General features: G+C 36.2%; 1 protein-coding gene across 4 annotated transcripts in view; it reads left to right on the forward strand.

Moving 5' to 3' along the window:
* The window catches only part of CASK (calcium/calmodulin dependent serine protein kinase), a 217831-nt gene that overhangs the window by 138114 nt on the left and 61316 nt on the right, over window positions 1–18401 (forward strand). For all 4 annotated transcript variants that reach the window (XM_064473093.1, XM_064473100.1, XM_064473111.1 and 1 more), the window contains exons 9-11: window positions 860–943; window positions 2517–2616; window positions 15264–15385. In XM_064473093.1, the coding sequence (XP_064329163.1) occupies window positions 860–943; window positions 2517–2616; window positions 15264–15385 (306 nt within the window). The remainder of the gene's footprint in view (window positions 1–859; window positions 944–2516; window positions 2617–15263; window positions 15386–18401) is intronic.

Raw genomic sequence — 18401 nt, forward strand, 5'->3', positions numbered from 1 at the left:
TTTAGTTGTGAGACAACTATTTCCAAGCTTAGCCCAGCGTTCTGGCAGTCAGTCCTCTCTTATTTTTGCCTACAGTTAGCTGCCTTCTCTGCTGGCTCAGAATTTTCTTCTCAACCACTTATTGATGGCAGCCAAATCCAGCATGAGACAGAGAGATCTTTAATGCCATAGAAAGACTGAATTACTTCTGCCAGTGATTTCACTCTGATTCAGGAGATGCACGTGATAAACATTTACATTAAATTAATAAGTATGTAGCTTCTGTAATGATTTGGGGCAGGGGAAGAAAGTAGTCAGCTGCTGCAAGTTCTGCCCCCACTGCCTGCTGTTCATTGGCAAGTTTTTCATCTGCATCTAAAGTAGAGAATTTTTCCTGTAAGCTAGCACCTGGTGTCACCAGCCATCGAGCTGGCACTTCCTGCTCTGTTGGACACGTAACCCGTCTCCCAAGCTTACCTGAATTATCAAGCACCTCTTAAAAAAAGTGCTTGAACACATTGCTTCACTGGGATTTGTGAATCCCAAGAAGCAGAACTACTTAGTGCTTACCAGCTTCAAAGTTCAATGCTAGCCACAGACTGACTAATAACACAACAATAAAACAAAAGGCTAGGGTCTTACTACAAAGTGGGAAGCAAAATTACAAAAAGAAAATATCCCTGGCCCAAGTTAAGAATTCTTTCAAAATATTTTAATGCCTCTGAGTTTCTTGAAGTTTTCCATAAGTTGCAACAAATTCTCATTCTCCTTAGGATACTTATTAGCTGGTACATCTCTTGCTAGTTTCGTAATGTTGAGAGAATATTAACAGCTTGTATTTAATGTTTCTTTGGTTTTGTTCTTCGTGGGTTTTTTTAAGGAGAGAGATCGCTATGCATACAAGATTCATCTTCCAGAAACAGTAGAACAACTGAGAAAATTCAATGCAAGACGAAAACTAAAGGTAAAATCAATGTAGTTTAAAACAGTATAATTACTTGAATTTTGTGTGAAACTTTCTTCATTTAAAAGTGCTAAGAGAAATCTATGCTCTGAAGTCAGCAGAAGTAAAACAAAAACTTGAAACAGGACTTCAGAGTTGTCCATTGCAATGATGTCTTGTTAAGGGTGTGTGTACTGTCTTTCATAGTGCATAGTTTTCAAACTGAATTTCAGCGCAAATTGTCTGGTATCAACCGAGGTATGTATGACATCTTCACCAAATTAATTCAGTAATTCTGCGTAATATGAATTATTGGAGAGAATAGTACAATGGCTTCTATTATTATTGTGTTACGTTTGTAATAAAAGGAACATAGTGAAGTTTTAATGTCTTTTTTCAAGAAGAGCAAAGATGTATTCTTCAGTTTATCCCCCTTATGTTTCACAGTACACAGGATTATTTCTCAGCTGTGTTGAAAAGAATGTGAACAGTTTAGCCCAAAACAACGTGGTTTCCCTTCAGTTCCTATCTTGGAAAGTTTAACAGAAACATTTTTAAATTCACTGAAAGGTTGAGAAATTGTTAACAGAAACATGCAGCATTACAATTATTGAGGGTTTTTATAATTTGTAATAAAACACAGAATCAGGTATCCATGCTGAGTTGCTGCTTTGCGAAAGTTTAATGTAGCTGCAAACACAACGGATGATTAGGATGCAACAGTTGCAGTAGTTCATGATAAACAACACTTTCTCGTAGGTGGTTTGTATGTCCAGGCAATGCTTTCATTAAAATGTTAGCTAGCACATTTTAGAATATGACCTGTTTTGCTGCTCTAGGTGCAGTTACAGGTGTTTCCCAGATTTCTTCCTGGGGAGGCCACTATATTTAGTCTCCTGAGAGATTTTATACCTGTTCTATTTGTTTTCCTTTCATTCACAGCACTGTTCTACAAAACATTTCCTGAAATTATATGTTGTCCATTTTGCCTACTGCCACAACTGTAAGATATTAAAACCTCAGTGGCTAAACTGTAATTTACTTGAAGAAGTAAATATATGTCAGAGCAGATAACAGTTTATCTGGATTTGTAACTTTGTAACACTAATTCTGGGAGATTATTACATTTTCATATAGCTATATTATAGATGTGAAATACCCTAGTGCTGTCAGTGTCAGATTCTGACAGTTTCTCAAATAACAACATATGTCATTGTTTTGAAGAGTGAATTTTTATACTAGCTAAGCCACAAAGTCTAGGTAAGAGGGAAAGAGAAATTAGTTATTTTGTTTACATTATACTATGGGAATTTATGCCTTACACTTATTATTTTTAAATGCTTTCCCATAAAGAATTGTTCTCATTAATCCCCTCACAAGCATATATTTACTGTTTGTTAGATTAGTGTATGACCACCTCTCCTGTTAGATATGGTTACTTGTAACAGTGAAGCAGAGTTGAAGACTATAAAATTTATTCAGTGAGAAGGTCAACACACAAGAGACCTCGGGTGATTGAGCTGATCCAAGGTGTCTGGAAATGTTTCATTATCCTTCTTTGCGTCGTTTAGACTTTGTTGGTGTTTTTATTCAGGGGGCAGTACTAGCAGCTGTGTCAAGCCACAAATTCAACTCCTTCTATGGTGACCCCCCTGAAGAGCTGCCAGACTTCTCTGAAGACCCCACCTCCTCAGGTATTTTAACAGGAAGTGTATTTACTGCAGTCAACCTGTTTTACTTCTGTACTGACTAGAGTACCAAGTCTTTACTAACTTCCCATGATTTCATAAAGTTTCATATTAAGTTAACTTTTAAATGCGAAACAAGAAATAGTTTTCAGTTATAGTGGTGTTAGTGACTGGAGAAAGTGAAGAGAAAATCTCTGCACAGTTGTAAGTTTATACAGAAATTCTGTCTGATTTTTTAATCTGTTGTATGCACATTTAATAACAAGTAGTGCTATAACCTCGTATATCTCTTTATATTACTTGAGTGTAAAAGCTTATTGAAATTTTGTTGTGAATTCTTAGGCAGGAGCAAAGTTATTTATAAAAAGATACCATTGTGTACCAGAGTTTATTGGCTTCCTGTTTTGGAGAACAGTATGATTAAGGTGTCTCCTCTTTAAAGCACGCTGGACAGTATTTCTGATATTATAACCCAGACCCCCAAATCTTCAGAAAGAGACAATACATGTACTTCAAGGACCTCCCAACATACTTCGAAGGAGAAGATAATACTTCTGCTGTGCTGTGAGCACGAGGCTAGGCCTTGGGAGGGCAGTGATATTACTCCAAGCAGCCCTTTCATGTTTGGCTCATATTCAGGAATTTAAATAACCTGGCAGTCCCTATACGAACACAGCCCTGTCATAGTTATGTATCTTATTTTTGACATAACATTACTCACAGCATTTGCAGTGCAAAAGTCTGGGTTGGTCTATCTGACGTACAGTTAGGATTTAGGATCAAGTTAAATTAATTTTTAAGAAAGATCTAAGGCCAATAGGACCCTCTCTTTTATTTTTCTAAACATCTAAATAGTACCGGCAGAATATTTTAGTTATACACTGACTTCACTGTAAGATGGTTCAGGAACTTAAAGTGCTGAACTGCTGTGTGATAATTCTCTTTCTCAATGTTTTTATAGGTGAAAAAAAATTACTTATTGATTGAATATGTTATGTTCCTTTTCTGCTCATTCATATAAGCAAGTAATTTTTATAAGTAATTTCAATGTCATTAATATAGGAATTGGGGACAATTTTTATTGTTGAAATTGTTAAATTTCACTTCTTGGAATGCAAGTTTGAGTACTTAAAAGATTGCTTCGTCCTTAAAGATGCACACTGCTCATAATTTCCATAGAAGTGAATGGGAATCTCGGATCATTTATTGCAAATGGGCAATCACAGCCTCATGGCTTAACTTCAAGCAGCCAGCTTCTGAATACTTGATGTACTTGTAAGTCAGAATTCATATGTTCTTTTAAAGAAGGAATAAGTTGGGTTTACTTCGCCCAGAAATACTTGCAGTGCTTTAATTTTTGTCTCCAGCTACTTCCCCCATTTCAATAGAAAGACTAGTTCAGCAACATGATTGGCGGTGGCAGCTTTCCTAATCTAAAAACTGCAGTTCCTCTTTCCAGTTTCAGTCTCACATCAACAGGGCATGTGTCTTCCTCATAGGATGATGTAATTGCAGATATTAATACACGACAAAGGTACAAGTTCTATTTCTTCTGCTCACAGAATATATGAATACAGTACACATGTAAATTCTACAGAATATCTGTGCTCGATCCACTGTTATCTGGTGTTCTTCTCTGAAATAATTGAAATAATAGTGTAGGAAAGCGTAGTTACTCTCTAAAATAACATTGTTGATCTCACTGATGGGAGATGACAGTGATCAGGAAACCATACTAAGTGGAGAGTTTTCATGATGTTTACCTGACTGACTACACTAGCTGATCAAAATATTTAGTATCTCCGGTAGATACGGAAACCTATTTTGTTTCCTCTTCAGAAGTACACTAATAAAGATTTCAAATATTTCTAGCTTGTTACGATAGGCTCTTGTGATGTTCCTAAACTGAACTAGTGTATAGAAATTAGACATACAACTCTTGAATTGTAGTAGAAACTTGACTATCTTAAGGTTATTTAAGTTTCCTTCCTAACATCTCATAACGTTATTCCAGATCATAAACTCTAATGAAGGGTGTTTAATATTTTAAAAGTTGCTGCCTATTTAATCCTCCCATCAAATTTCATGAAGCTTACCATTAAAATTAAATGTTTTCTTAGAAATGAGATAAAGATGCAGAAATATAAATGTGTTTTAGGTTATGCAAATTGTATATCCTGTCCTCCTCCAGATTTTCTAAACACAGAAAAGGAAAGTTTCACTTCTGTTGTTTTCCAGATTAATCTAGAGGTGTTATTCCTCAGAATTCAGTGAACATGGGATTGCTGGACTCTTTCAGCATCTTCCTATACTACCAGAGTAGTAGCCTGGGATTATGAAGGTGCTATAGGTAGCAAGTGAGATGACTTTCTTAGATGCAGAATCACATAGGATATTCTTGTTAGAGAGCTTTCCAGTGAGGGTCAGCAAATTGTGTAACTAAATTAGATGGGAATGAACACAGGTAAATTTCATTTAAAGTCAACTAGTTATTTTTCTGTACACATCTTCCTTTCATTCGTACAGAGTGTGTTAATGATTCTTGGTTCCCACACCTTGTTCTGGGTCATCTATTTCCTCTTTCATCAGCAGCTGTCCGCTGGAGGACGGAACTGTTTTGACTTGAGAAGCTGAATTCAGGAAGACCATTTAGTTTACTTTGGAGTTTTAAGTAGATTTAAGATGTTTAGGTTTTTAGGCCAACAGTTAGAAAAGCCAATAAATTGAAAAGGTTTTTTATAACTTTTTATTTCCAAAAGCCTTTTTGTAGCCTCATTTTCAGAACTACTGAGTCAGTGTTAGAGTTAAGCCAGTGGATAGTCCAGTCTTTAGAAAACTGCATAACTGATTTTTAGACTAAAACAAATCCTACCTTTTGGTTAAGGGACTTTCCCCTATAATGCCTGCTTGAATTGCTTGGTTTATAGTGCTCATATTCTGAATGTGACTAACAAGTTTCAGAGGAGCTTTTTGCTGCAAACAATTCTAAATTCCTGTAAGGCATCTTATAATGCTGTGTTTCAGTTTAACCACAGAGAAAGTACTGCAGCGTATTTTATAAAAGAGTGACTGACCAAATGTACTTATTTAGCCTAGGCTAACAATTAGCACTGTTTGCAGTACTTCCTGAACATCTATGCACTTTCTGAGCTCTGTGGTAACAGTGTGAGGTGATGAACTTAGAAGCAACACTTCTGCATTGCACAGAAAGCAGCATGTTAAGTCTACATCAGTGTTTCTAGTTTGTTTTCTCAAATTGCAAGCCACAAATTTCATGTGGCATTTTCGTAAATGCATTTTGATATTTTGTCTCGGGATTATTGTATGTAAATTGAAATTTTCATTCATTTTTATCTTGTTAGAATCTATATTGTCATATCAAATAAGAAAATGTTAACAGTATGAGATGTTGGGTTTCAAACTTGAAAGTAATAATAATGGGAAAAAGCTAAATCTGATAGTCTTTCAGAGTGGGATCAAACAGGAAATGCATGTCCAAGTTGTAAGATGCCTGTTTCCGACATACATGGAACTAGCTTAACTCACAAGTTAGTGAGTGGTGAGTAGTTTAATGGGATTTAGATTCCATGAAATACAGGCAATATAAGACCATATTTTAAAAATTATCAGTCTCATCAACATGAGGAAGAAAAAAGAATACTGTTGTTATGCAAAAATTACCACTGATTTTGTAAATATTTGCCAAGGGTCTTGTGTAACATTTTCAAGTATGAGTGCTTGGAAAAAAATTGCATTCACCTTTTAATTTGCTGTTATTAACTCCTTATCTAGTATTACAGGTAAAACTGACTATCAGTTTTGAGATTATGAGTTTGAGTGTTTCCAATATTTCATCATTACCTTTATGATTTTTTAGCCGTTTAATCTTTGTTCTGGTATGTTTAAATACAAAAACTTTAAATGTATAAAGTCACTATTAATTAAAGTCAAGAATGAAGTGGTTGTATTTCTAAATGGTTCTCATAATGGTTCTCACAGAAGCCTTTGGAAAAAAATCTATTCCAATATAAATTGCGGACTTCTAGTTAGTAAATATATCCATTAATAAGATGTTACACTTCGTCTGCAGTATATTGAAATAGTTTGTCAGTTCATCTCTTGCGATATTCTTACTGGAAATCATTTTTTGTCCATGAGTTTTTTCAAATAGTTTAACCAATGTTGGCAAGTGTCTGGTATTATAGATATCTAACGTTGCATACATGTGCTATCGTCCCAATGCCAAGTTTGTTTTCCTCCCAGCCCAGTCCGCAAGTCCCATTTGCTTCACATGTAGAAAGCATATTTTAAAAAGGGGGGGAGGGGAGGGTCTCTCTTCAGTTTGTTCACACTATTTTGTGGCTAAACTAGTGTGCTAGGTTGCAGCTTTATAAATCGCTTTTTCTGAAATCTTCATACTGTTTGTTGTTTGTCCAAATGCTGCCTTCCTACTAGGACTTCTAGCAGCAGAAAGTAGGTATCCCTTTGTTTTCCTTTAAGGCGTATCATTCAGCTATGGTGTGTGTCTTTGCATGTTTAAAAATCAGCTTTCTTCTCTTCTCTTTGCTATTTCCAGTTTTAATACTGCCTGTTCAAGAAAAATAGCCTGTATGTTTTTGACTAAATGTGTCTATAGCTTTGAAAGTATAATTATCCAGAAGTAATATGACTTCCAGGGAATTCTGAAGATTCTAGTTTAGAGGCAGTATTAAAATTACCTGGGTTTTTGTTTTCAATATTTGCAACACAACTGAAACAAAATTTAGTTTTCATTAAATTAATAAAGGATAAAATGGTTTGGTTTTGTGTTTTAGTTCCAAAAGTAATATTTTCATGGACTAATGGGCTTTTTTCTCCTAACACTAAACATACACTGTAGTATTAGTTGTATATTATTTTCTTGCTGTGCCCTTGCATGAATTTTCTTGATCATTCTGTGTTGATGTGGTACATGATATATGCATATGCACTGTGTATATGCATACACCTGATTTAAATAACTCTCCAATATGTGTCTCCTTAATGAAGGAATATTATTGACATGTAGGGAGGAGGTTCTGCTGCAAGTTAGCTGCACGCTTCATGAGGGAATGAAGGCACAAGCACTTCTAAAAGCTGCAGACTGTACTAGACAGAGAAGGTGTGAAATTCTAGACACTTTGATACAAACCGCAACCATTTCACAACCAACAAAGTCAGCATCTCAAAATACAGGCTATAAAAAGTGGGGGGGTTCCTGCAGCATTTTAAGATTTGTAGGCTAACAGTTCTTCTTCTGTCCTAAGTCACGGCAGCAAGACATATGTCCACGTCTCCATTTCTGTCAGTCATAGACTTTTGTTGTTGTTGTTGCTGTGGTTTGGTTCATTCTTTTCATCTTATAGGTTGTTGGGTATGTTGTTCCTTGTCCTCCTATTTCCCCATCTCAGAATGCTATCCAGTAATGTAAGAGCGAGAACTCGGTGGATTTTTATATAAAAGTTTTGCAACAGTATTATTTTTATACAGTTGTAGGGAAAAAAGAAACCTCATACAGAGCCTCTGCCGCTGACTTTTGTTTTCTGATTGTACGTAGACACTTTCTTCAGTAAATTTACTGACTGGTAGGATGTGCTGCCCTCATACCGGTCAGAAGAGGGTTTCCATGTATTTTTGCAATGAGGAAGAAAGTGTTAAGGAAGTAATAGTGAAGGGCATTCCTTTATTAAAATAGCTTAGTTGCATGTGAGCGTGTTACTTGTAAGGTCCAGATCTGGTCTGAAAAACAATACCATCTCACTACTATTTCTTTACCACCACACTAGACTACCTTCTGTCGTATTTGTGGCTAGATTTACAGTGAGAGGTAACTGGGAAAAGGAATTGGCGAACTATGTGTAAAGGTCCCAAGTATGGAGACAGGAGGCAGCTGGAGACATGCATACACACAGTTAGTTCCCCTGTGCGTGCGGAATGAAAAGACAACCATCTTCAAAATCAGGCATCTCCCCTCCCACCTCCCTCTCTCTCTCCTCCTCACCCCCTCCTTTTTTGTGTTTCCATATATAGTACTCGCCTCTGCGTTCTTGCTTGTGTTTGGGAACTCTTTATATCGTTTTCTCTTCTTTGTTTTTTTTTCCCTCTGTTCTTTTTTCTTTGTTTGATCTTTTCCTCTTTCTCCCTGTTTTCCTGTCCTGAACCTATTGCCTTTGGTTTTCTGCTCTTTTACACACCCTTCTTTCCCTTCTTGTATTCAATAGGTGTTCTTACCTTCTTTAATTTAGTTGTAAATCCCAATACCCTTCCATCATACCAACTGTCTTCTTTCTGCAGTTTCACTGTAGTCTCCATTCTAGTTCTCTCCCTAGGCTCTTCCTGATTGTTTTAGATTCATACATATAAAATATATAGTGTGTATATATATTATTACTGTCTTCATTGCTTCCCAGTAACATTCACAGAACTGCGTGCATGTAGGAGCTTATTTGTAAATTTTGAGAGTATCCAAACTTGGCTCTTTGGTTTCTGTACAAGAAAGAAGAAGTAATTAAACACTATATAGCTCAAATTTGAGCAGGATAAAGTCCTTACTTGCCTTTCATTTTAATTACACTGTTGTGTATATATGTGAAACATGTATCTCCCACCTTATTTTAAGCTATTATAGGCATATACATACACATGCTTTGGCTGTTGTCTGTCCTTACAGAGATAGTTGCTCTGGAATATAGTGAACAGCAAAGAGCAACAAATTACTGTGTGAGGTTAGAGGCATCTCAATTCCAGTGATTATTGCAGATGTAGTTTAAAGTGATGAAGAGCATCTGGTCCTCAGTTAGTTTTCTCTTAATCTAAGAAGTTACATCAGCACAAGTAGTGGAAAAGTCCCATCTCTGTAAAAAGGTTCTTTTCTCACCTTTAATTGAAACAGCATATGTTTAGTATTTTCTTTACAGTTTTTTTTACTTTTTTCCTGTTAGTACAGTTTCATGTATGTTTTTAACTGCTGTTCGCTGCTACTAAGCCAAACCTGGCCTTGTATATAAAGTGGGCATAATTATGCTGATATTGAGCCTAGATTTTAATGTTTGGCTTAAGTAAACTGTTTCAAATGAATATGTCAATTTGATTTGAAAACCTCAGCTGAGACACACCTTCATTTCCAAAGCACTTTGATATAGTGCTTAATTGCCTAAAGTGTTAAACATTTATGACTTCTGGGTATCGTAATCAGATGCCAGCAAAACAAAACTACTGGAGGCACTGATTTATACAGTTATCACTAAATAGGTCATTTAAAGGTATAAGTGTCACTGGAGTTTTAAAGCAGAAGCAAAAAAATCTTTATTTGTTGTATGTGAAAACTGAAAATAAAATCCATGAAACTTGAATCTCACATTACAGAGTTGGTAAAAATTATGTCATTTTCACTTCACCAGGAGCATTCTATTCTAATCTTACAGTATTTATAGATACTACTTTCTGAAAATAACTGCACTTTATAATAATACCCATGCTTTCTTTTTATGAGATTGTATCCAGTGACTTCACTTAGTGATTCTAATATTTGATCTCTCTAAAATCTAACAATTTCTGATGGTTTTTCTTCTGTCCTTGCTGTATGTGCTAGCCTCAGACCTCTTCATAAACAAAATGAAATGTAAATCCTACCTTCTGAAATGCCCGTACTTGAGAACCAGGACTGATTTTTAATTTCATTTCCAGCAGCTGCACGCATGAAGGCAGCCAAGAGATGAAGTTGGGAGAAATCGGCTTGCGTTGATTGTAGATTGACTGGCTTAAGGACTGAATTGTGATACATAGAGAAACTGCCAATAGCAGCTAAGCTTTGGTTGGTCATGTAAAAACCACTGTAAAATCTTCAAGGTGTAGTTACTTATCTATTTATACAACATGTAGAATATTTGAAAAGCTGATCCAAATTAAGGTAGTTTATAAAAATGAGCAGGATTAAAATGAGTGGTTGGTGTCAGGAATTGAATTTTATACATTTCTACAGATCTAAGATGTTTAGGTTTTGTCAGTGTCTCTTTAATAAAAATATGCTATGATAATAATGGTTTTTATATGGTCTTCTACGGAATCATATCCTGGAATACTAATTGCAGGAGACTTGTGAAAAGGTCATGGGTTTATAGTTTTCTATTTAAGCAAGGTCAGGCTTCCTCTAACAAGTTTTCATTGCTCAGAAGAAGGGTTATGACTGACCAAGGCTTATATGGGCATTTGTAATCTTCAATATGAAAAAAATAAAACAAAGAATTATTTTAGCCTCTCTTGGAATGTGTTTGTAGTCAGAATGTATTCTTTGTGTTTTGCAGCAAGATCTGAGTCTTCTTACCTGAAGACTTTTAGTCATACACTCTCACAGATCACCAGTGCACGAAAAGAATGTAGTAATTCTCTGTACTGCCTGCTGCATAAGAAGTCAGTTTCACCTGCCTTGTTTGCTGAGCCTCAGAAAAGCAAACTTTTGGGGTGTTTTGTGGTGGTGACGTATTACTATTGGAGAATATATAGACAATTTTTGGAGTAGTATTTTAAAGTTTTCTTTCCTTTTTTTCTCTTTTGTTCTCTTCTTTCCTCTTCTGGGGAGAAGTAAGCAACTCCGACCTACCTGTAAAGTTCACTTTCTCTAGCCAAACCATCTGTTCCAGATTAGAATAGCTAGGTGCCAGGATGTAATAACAGCACTCATATTTTACCAAAGCTTTGTCTGCTTGCAACTTGATGAACCAGTGTCCATACCTACTTCAGGTGTTATTAAGGGCACTGTATGAGAACTACAAAGACTCTAGAGAGAGAATTCGGCTTTAAGAGAGAACTATTTCTGAATGGCCATCTCTGTAAATGAAGTAAGAGAATCTGCAGGAAACACCTATGATAACTCTGACTCCACACTGGGTGAAGAAATAATCCCAAGGTTTTGCCTTATAAAGCAAATATATCTAACTCACAGATAATAGATCTGCCTCAGTAGGCAGAAAGCTACTCAGTTCTTCTCCATATTCTTAAAAGCAATTTTGGTCTTCCTCAAGAAGTCATTCCACTAGGTATAAAAGCACTTCATGTACTAGTATTGACTGCAGAAGACTGTCATAAGCATTCTTTTTTTTTTTAAATATAGTGAGAGCCCATAGTTTTCAACTTTTCAGAGTTGTCAGCCCCAAGGGAAATGCGAGTAGTTGCAGCCATCCTTTCTTAGCTAGTCTTACGGGAATACAAGAAAGACAAGGTTGTGTGTATGGCCTGGAATATCACTGCTCATTTGCACACTGAGAACATATGTGCAGTTGCAGTAGGATCCACAGTTACCACAGTCTTCTCACAGAACCATGTTTGGTGCGGATTTTGTTACTGTTACTGTGGAGAAGAGTCTTCTACTTTTATCAGTGGAATTACAACCTTTCCTGAACAATCGTATGTGTATATATTTTTATAGTAACTTAAGGTGCAGGGTGAGATTCATCTCACCTAAGTGATTTGGGCTACTTCAAAGTTCTGTGGCAGTAAGCAGAATTTTCTAACAAAGTTTACTTTAGGGAGTCTTAAAACAAACAAACAAAGCCAGTCAAATTAGTGAAGTTGGTTTTTTTTCCTGGCTTCCTAATATTTATGCATCATTCTAATTTTTATATTTATAGATTCTGTCTGTAACTGCTACAGACCATGCGAAATCTGAGCTTTTAGATTGTATAAGTGTATAATAGATCACTCAAGTCTTTATCATCTACGCCGCGGCTAAAAAGGGTGCATTTGCAATGATGATAGATTTAAATCCTATTTCTAGAGGATACAAACTTTAATTATAGATAGTGAGTGCTTTTACACTTTCCCCAAAGGTTAGAAATTTAGCTTAAAAATGATCACTTTTTAATGCAATAGCATGCTGCAGTATGTGGCTACTATGGTATTTTCTCATGCAGGTGCACGTTATTTGTAAATGCATGAAAGACATGGCAGTAGGTACTGCATAAGGTTGTAGGTAAAAAAAAAACATAAGGTAGAACTGTGATTTTGAGGCATTAGCAAAGTCACTGCCAGGAATTCTCATTAAATTCGTTGATGGTATTCTTGGAAACTTTCTCTTACAGCCATCTATTCAATGCAACCAATGGACAGGAGAAAAAAGACCTAATGAATAAAGCTTAATGTTTTGGAATACCCAGATACTCAAAACGTTGTTGATATGCAAATATTTAATTTAAAAAAAAAAAAAAAAAGAAAACACACCAACAACCCCAAACTTTTCTTTCTCTTTGAAAGACCTCAAAGTATTCCACCAAATAAAATTCCCAAAGTAAGTAATACTGTCAAATAAATAATGTGGTGGTCCAGAGCATTCAGTGTTTCACAGTAATGCAGCACTGCAGACAACTTTGAACATACTTCTGTTGGTTCTGGTTTTGGCTCAAGTTTTAGTGGTTATGAGCAACATTGAGCAGTATTAGAGACTCTTAAGATATCCAAGCCTCTGAAGTGAATCTTCTCTTGAGTTTTCCTTAAACACTCCGCATACACAGAAAGAGCTTTGAACCCAGAAAGCAAAGTTTTGCTAGAAAAGAAAATAATTCATTTAAACTCTGAGCATGACAAGAATAGAAATAAAAGAATTCTAACAAATTTCCTTCTGCCGAATTGCTTTCTGGAAAGTCAAGCACTTTCCTTCAGGCTTGAAGATCTCTTAAGTTCATCAACCTTTAACTGACATACTGAAAATGTTAAACTCAGTGCAGTCCCTTTTGGGTCCCTAGGTAATGTTTTTCTTCCTTGCCTTTGAGGCTTAGCTGTGATCTCTCCATGCTCTTACTAGCAGATTCCCACTCCCTGTATTTTCTCAGATTTCCTGCTGTGTCTCCCAGTGTGGAATCTGTGGTGCACGTAGAGGAACATGGACAGTTCCCTTCATCTGAGCATGCTTATTCATTATCAAAGACAGAACAGCTTTTTTCTCTTCTTCAGTGCACCTGACCCCATGCACAGCAACTATGACAAGGCAAACCATTAGTTTTATTTGCTGAATAGCCACCACTTTTTTAAAGGAACCTAATTTAAATTAATACATCAGTTGGAAATAAGTAGTCAGACACATTTGATAGGAGAGGACAGAGAATTCTTACTGCTCCTGAGCCATGAGTTGTGAGTGAGGGGAATACTGTGATTCCTACCCTTGGTGTACAAGAAAGTGTGAAGAGAATCTTGGATTGAGATTTGTACTAAATGTGATGCAAGTGTTTCTAGACTTGTAACTTACTTGTCCTTCTAAGCCATGAGATCACAGGTAGGTTTTGTGTATTTTTATGTTTATTCCAGTTTTTCAAGGTTTTTCAGAGAAATAAGTGAATTTAACTTGTATCCTTGTGTCGTTAAGAGGGGGTTGGGCTTTTTGTTTCTGTTACATTCTGAAAATGCATTAGACTACAAAAGGGCTGGAGTGAAGGAAGGCTGGTGAGAATTGTTCATACAGTGGAGGGCGGAATTTCAAGAAATACAGCAATTTTTTAGATATCTATCTTGACAAAAGGACACTGGCAAATGAATAAGTAAACAACAAATATATTAAGGATAAATTAGTGAAATACAGAATGTGTAGAATTCTCTATTCAGAATTAAGAATTTATTTATGAAAAAGCACTCAGCAGTTCACTGTCAGACACCAGCATTTTGTCAGACTAACACTGGATTTGCTACCATCTTTCCAGATGCTTATACCACTGGAGAAAAACTGAAGACATGGGCTGTGAGTGTTTAGATAAGGTGAAGTTAGCATTCTAGTAATGTACACAAGGGACAGCCAGCACTGATACCTGATTTTTAAAACAAGTTGTTCCACAAGGAACCAATAGGGGCTGATTTACTATGGATTTGTGTTGTGTTTCTGTATCCTCCCCTGCTGTGTGTTCAACTCACCTCATGAACTTCCAGCTTCCACAATGCCTCCTGTTTCTCCTTTTCGTACCCATATCCCTAACTTCACTTTTCACCTTTACACCATATAAAATCATCCCCATCTTCCTATGACCCCAAACAATCCACTGGTCAAAAGACAGCAAGTGCTATAAGTGGGTCTGAGACAGCCAGGCAAGCAGAACAAACAGAACAAAAGCCAGAGCTCATGTTACAGCTCTTTTTTCTCCTCCAGAGGACACAGCAGTCAGGTCTTTCACTCCTCTATCCAGATGCTGATTTTAAAAGAATTTGTGAGAGCATAGGTTCACTCCAATTTTTCCTGATTTGCAATATGTATTTGCAATTGGCCAGCAGTTCAAAAAATGAAAAAAAGAGAAGGTTGGGGTGAGAATGGTGAGGTCAGGCAGTGGGGCAGATAATACAAGTAACTTTGTAAGACGTCATTGGAAACCAGGCTAGCATAGAACACTGCTAAGCTTAATAAAAACAGGTTTTAACCTCTCTTCAGTTAAACCATTTCTTATGTATAATCATACTCTATATGGGCACTGTAGATTTATGTAAAGTTTATTCAGTAAGTTTTCCTGTAAATACTCCAGCTTTTTAAAGTTCCTGTTGCAGTTGTACCAGATTAAGTGAAAGTTTCCGTTTCCAAAGTTCAGTTTACCATGAACCTTTGCTTTATTGATTTTTATCCTTTCTTCCTCCCCCCCCCCCCCCCCCCCCCGTTTATTGCCCCATAGGAGCAGTCTCACAGGTGCTGGACAGCCTGGAAGAAATCCATGCACTTACAGACTGCAGTGAGAAAGACTTAGATTTTCTTCACAGTGTTTTCCAGGATCAGCATCTTCACACGCTACTAGATGTAAGTTTTCCGTGATAAACAATTTGAATGCATTTCTGTATCTGTTGTTCGTTGGATAATATTTTGTTTTATCTTGAATATATTCTCTTTTTTGCTTCATACCAAGATGAATTTATTCAGGTGTGGAATTTAACAATCAATTAGCACTTTACACAAAAATACATTTTAGGACTATACATGGAGAATATGTTAGAATATATAAGTGATTAATGATTTGTTTTGAATCAGAATAGGATGTTTTCTTTTGATAAGGGCTGGATTTTATTTTTTATTTTAAATGTGAACTGTAAATTTATAACTGTACAGATTCATTCCTTTTTCATTATTTTTAAGTAATGTAATAATCTTTGACCAGTTCTATGGATATTCTTACAAGTATGACACTTTTTGTGTGAAACACCTAGGTATTCTTGTTTCTGTCCTATTCTTGAAAACAGTATGTGATAGGCTCAGTCATTTAAGCCTGTATTATTCTGTGGTTCATGAGCATTATTACTCCATAAGACAGCAGTGGATGTTCCACAAGAAAGTGTGCAAAAATTACAAAGCTGGAAGAAACAGGTTAGTGCTTCCTGAAAGGCATAATCAGGATCTGGTTCCCATTTCTTCACTGTCTTATCTGTAAGCATAGTTCACTGTCTGGCTACATGTACAAATCAACTGTGATATCAGAATTTTTTTTTCTTCCAGAAAACTAAAGTGCTCGATTTTGCAAAAGTAATTTTGTAAAGCAAGTAGTCTGGTGTTTGAGAGAAAAATGCTTGCACACTACTTATCTTTCTGTGCCTTAAGGCTCCCTGTTTTCAAAGTTTCTTGTTATCTTGTCACATGCAGAAATGCTGTTTATATTTCCCAATAGTTTTTTAACCAAGAAGGCCTAAAATCAAATACATTATACTTTATCCCAAATTGTGTGGATTTGGGAAAGCATACTTACAGTTTTGAGGTAGAAGTATTTGCTGAACTTCAACTCTCTGCAAAAACAGGGACCTTCAGCAAGACTGCTGGCTTATACTCCATCCCTCACACTGAGTGCCAAGACCCTCATTGAAGCACAAATTCAAAAGCATATCATGCTGTCATTGATTTCTGTGTCTACACGGTATTGGGGTCTAAAATAAAGGTCAAAAAGAAGCAGAAAAAACTTTCCGTGATTTTTCTGGGATATGTGGATACTTCACGTTGAAGACAGAGGACTTGTTTTCAGGCAAGACAAACTTTTTCTAGGGCAACCTACACATTCCACTGACAAAAAACTCACAGTGGAACCAAATTCACAGAGGTATAGGCTATGTCCCCATTAACAAGTACTGCAACATAACAATAGCAGATCTGTAGAGCAAAGCAGTTCACCCTGAGGACCCAGGGTCGACAATTCTGTGTATTTTGAGGGCTTCTACTTTATAGTAGCTATACTGCGGTCCTATGGACTGAATAACCACCAGTCGGTGAACAGCATCTTCTATTTTAGTGTCATTTGAGAGTAAATATGGTCTGGTAACACTGTACAATGAAAACCAAATGGTAGGTGGGCATAATCAAAACGTTCATTTTAAATATGCACTCTTGAATCAAACCAAAAGGCTCATGTGACCATATAGATGATGACCATTTTATTACTATTTAACAGCTTGGATACGTTAGTGAATATCACAAATCTAATAAGATGTCTATGCTTTTTACCCAATGAAAGACACACAGGAATAGGAGTCACTCCAGCTATCTGTTATGCAGGCAGATGATTGTGGTTATAGAAGCTTTAAAGAGTTTCTGAAAAATTGTTGAATACTTTAGTTCCTATATGCAGCTTTGCGGGGTATGATCTGAAATTAAATGATGCCATAGTTCCTTTGGTGTCCAAACTCTTTACAATGTAGTAGAAGATTTGTACACTTCTTAGAATTTCTTTAGTGGTTGGTGAATAGCTGGCTACCTGGATTCTCTGCATCCTTCAACTTTAAAGGATTCAAATCTACACATAGTTCCTTCCAGAAGAGGACCCAGCTTCAGGGTTCTGGACTGGCCTGTATTGCAACCTAAGCCTTCTGGTAAAGCTTTCCCACAATGTAGCTGCCCATATGACTCAAGGAACCAGAGGTAGTTAGCTGTTAAGTGATGAGGGCATTGCTTTGGCAAAGTGTTCTACAGTTCTAATCCTTGTTCTTGATAACGGTTTATGCATTTTACATTAAATGGTCCTTGGGTAAAATTATACAAAGAAGGGATTAGGAGCTCATGACTTCCGTCTCCAACTCCTCTTACAATTTGCATTAAAATAGGAATCTTTTTCCCAAGTGTAAGTTCATTTAGCTTGTGTTCCAGATGCTTAAATTGCTCTGTCTTTATATATTGCATGCTACAGTATAGAAAGGTGATCAGATAATATGAATGAGAAATAAAAATCTGAACAGGAAGAGAATAACATGAGTGTAATAAGAACTGAAACACTTATGTCACTCATGTGGGAAGGTTTTAGATATTTATTAACCATTATTATGTTGTCATGTAACTTCTGGACTTTGGTAAACCAGATGTCCTTAGTTTAAGTATTTTGCTGCATGACGGGTCTACCAGATGTTAACTCACACTTCTGTAATGCTTTTGCTTTACAATACCAGACTGGTTAATAGTACTGCACTAATGATCTAGTATTTCTGTAATGGTCCACTGTAGCCTTTTCAACAAGAAAAAACTGCAATAACTTCATACCGTTTTGCCATTCCTTTCTTTAAAAGTCACGGTCATTCTCTTAGACAGAAAGGGATATATTTGAATGCCCACTATAATAACATATTTGTGAGAACAAAATGCTATCAAAAAGCATTTTTGTTTTATTATGCTATGTGGAAGGGGGGTGATAGAATCTTCCCAATGATACTTTGATTAGAATAATGCAAAATAAAATACTAAAAGATTGCAATGTCATGAAATACATATTTGAAAGACTGAAGCAAGTTAAAGACAGCATTATTTGAAAGGGTAGCTTTTCATTTCAGTAACTTGAATGTGGGAGACT

Source organism: Phalacrocorax carbo, chromosome 1 (genome assembly GCF_963921805.1).
Source record: "Phalacrocorax carbo chromosome 1, bPhaCar2.1, whole genome shotgun sequence".
NCBI classification, from domain to species: Eukaryota; Metazoa; Chordata; class Aves; order Suliformes; family Phalacrocoracidae; genus Phalacrocorax; species Phalacrocorax carbo.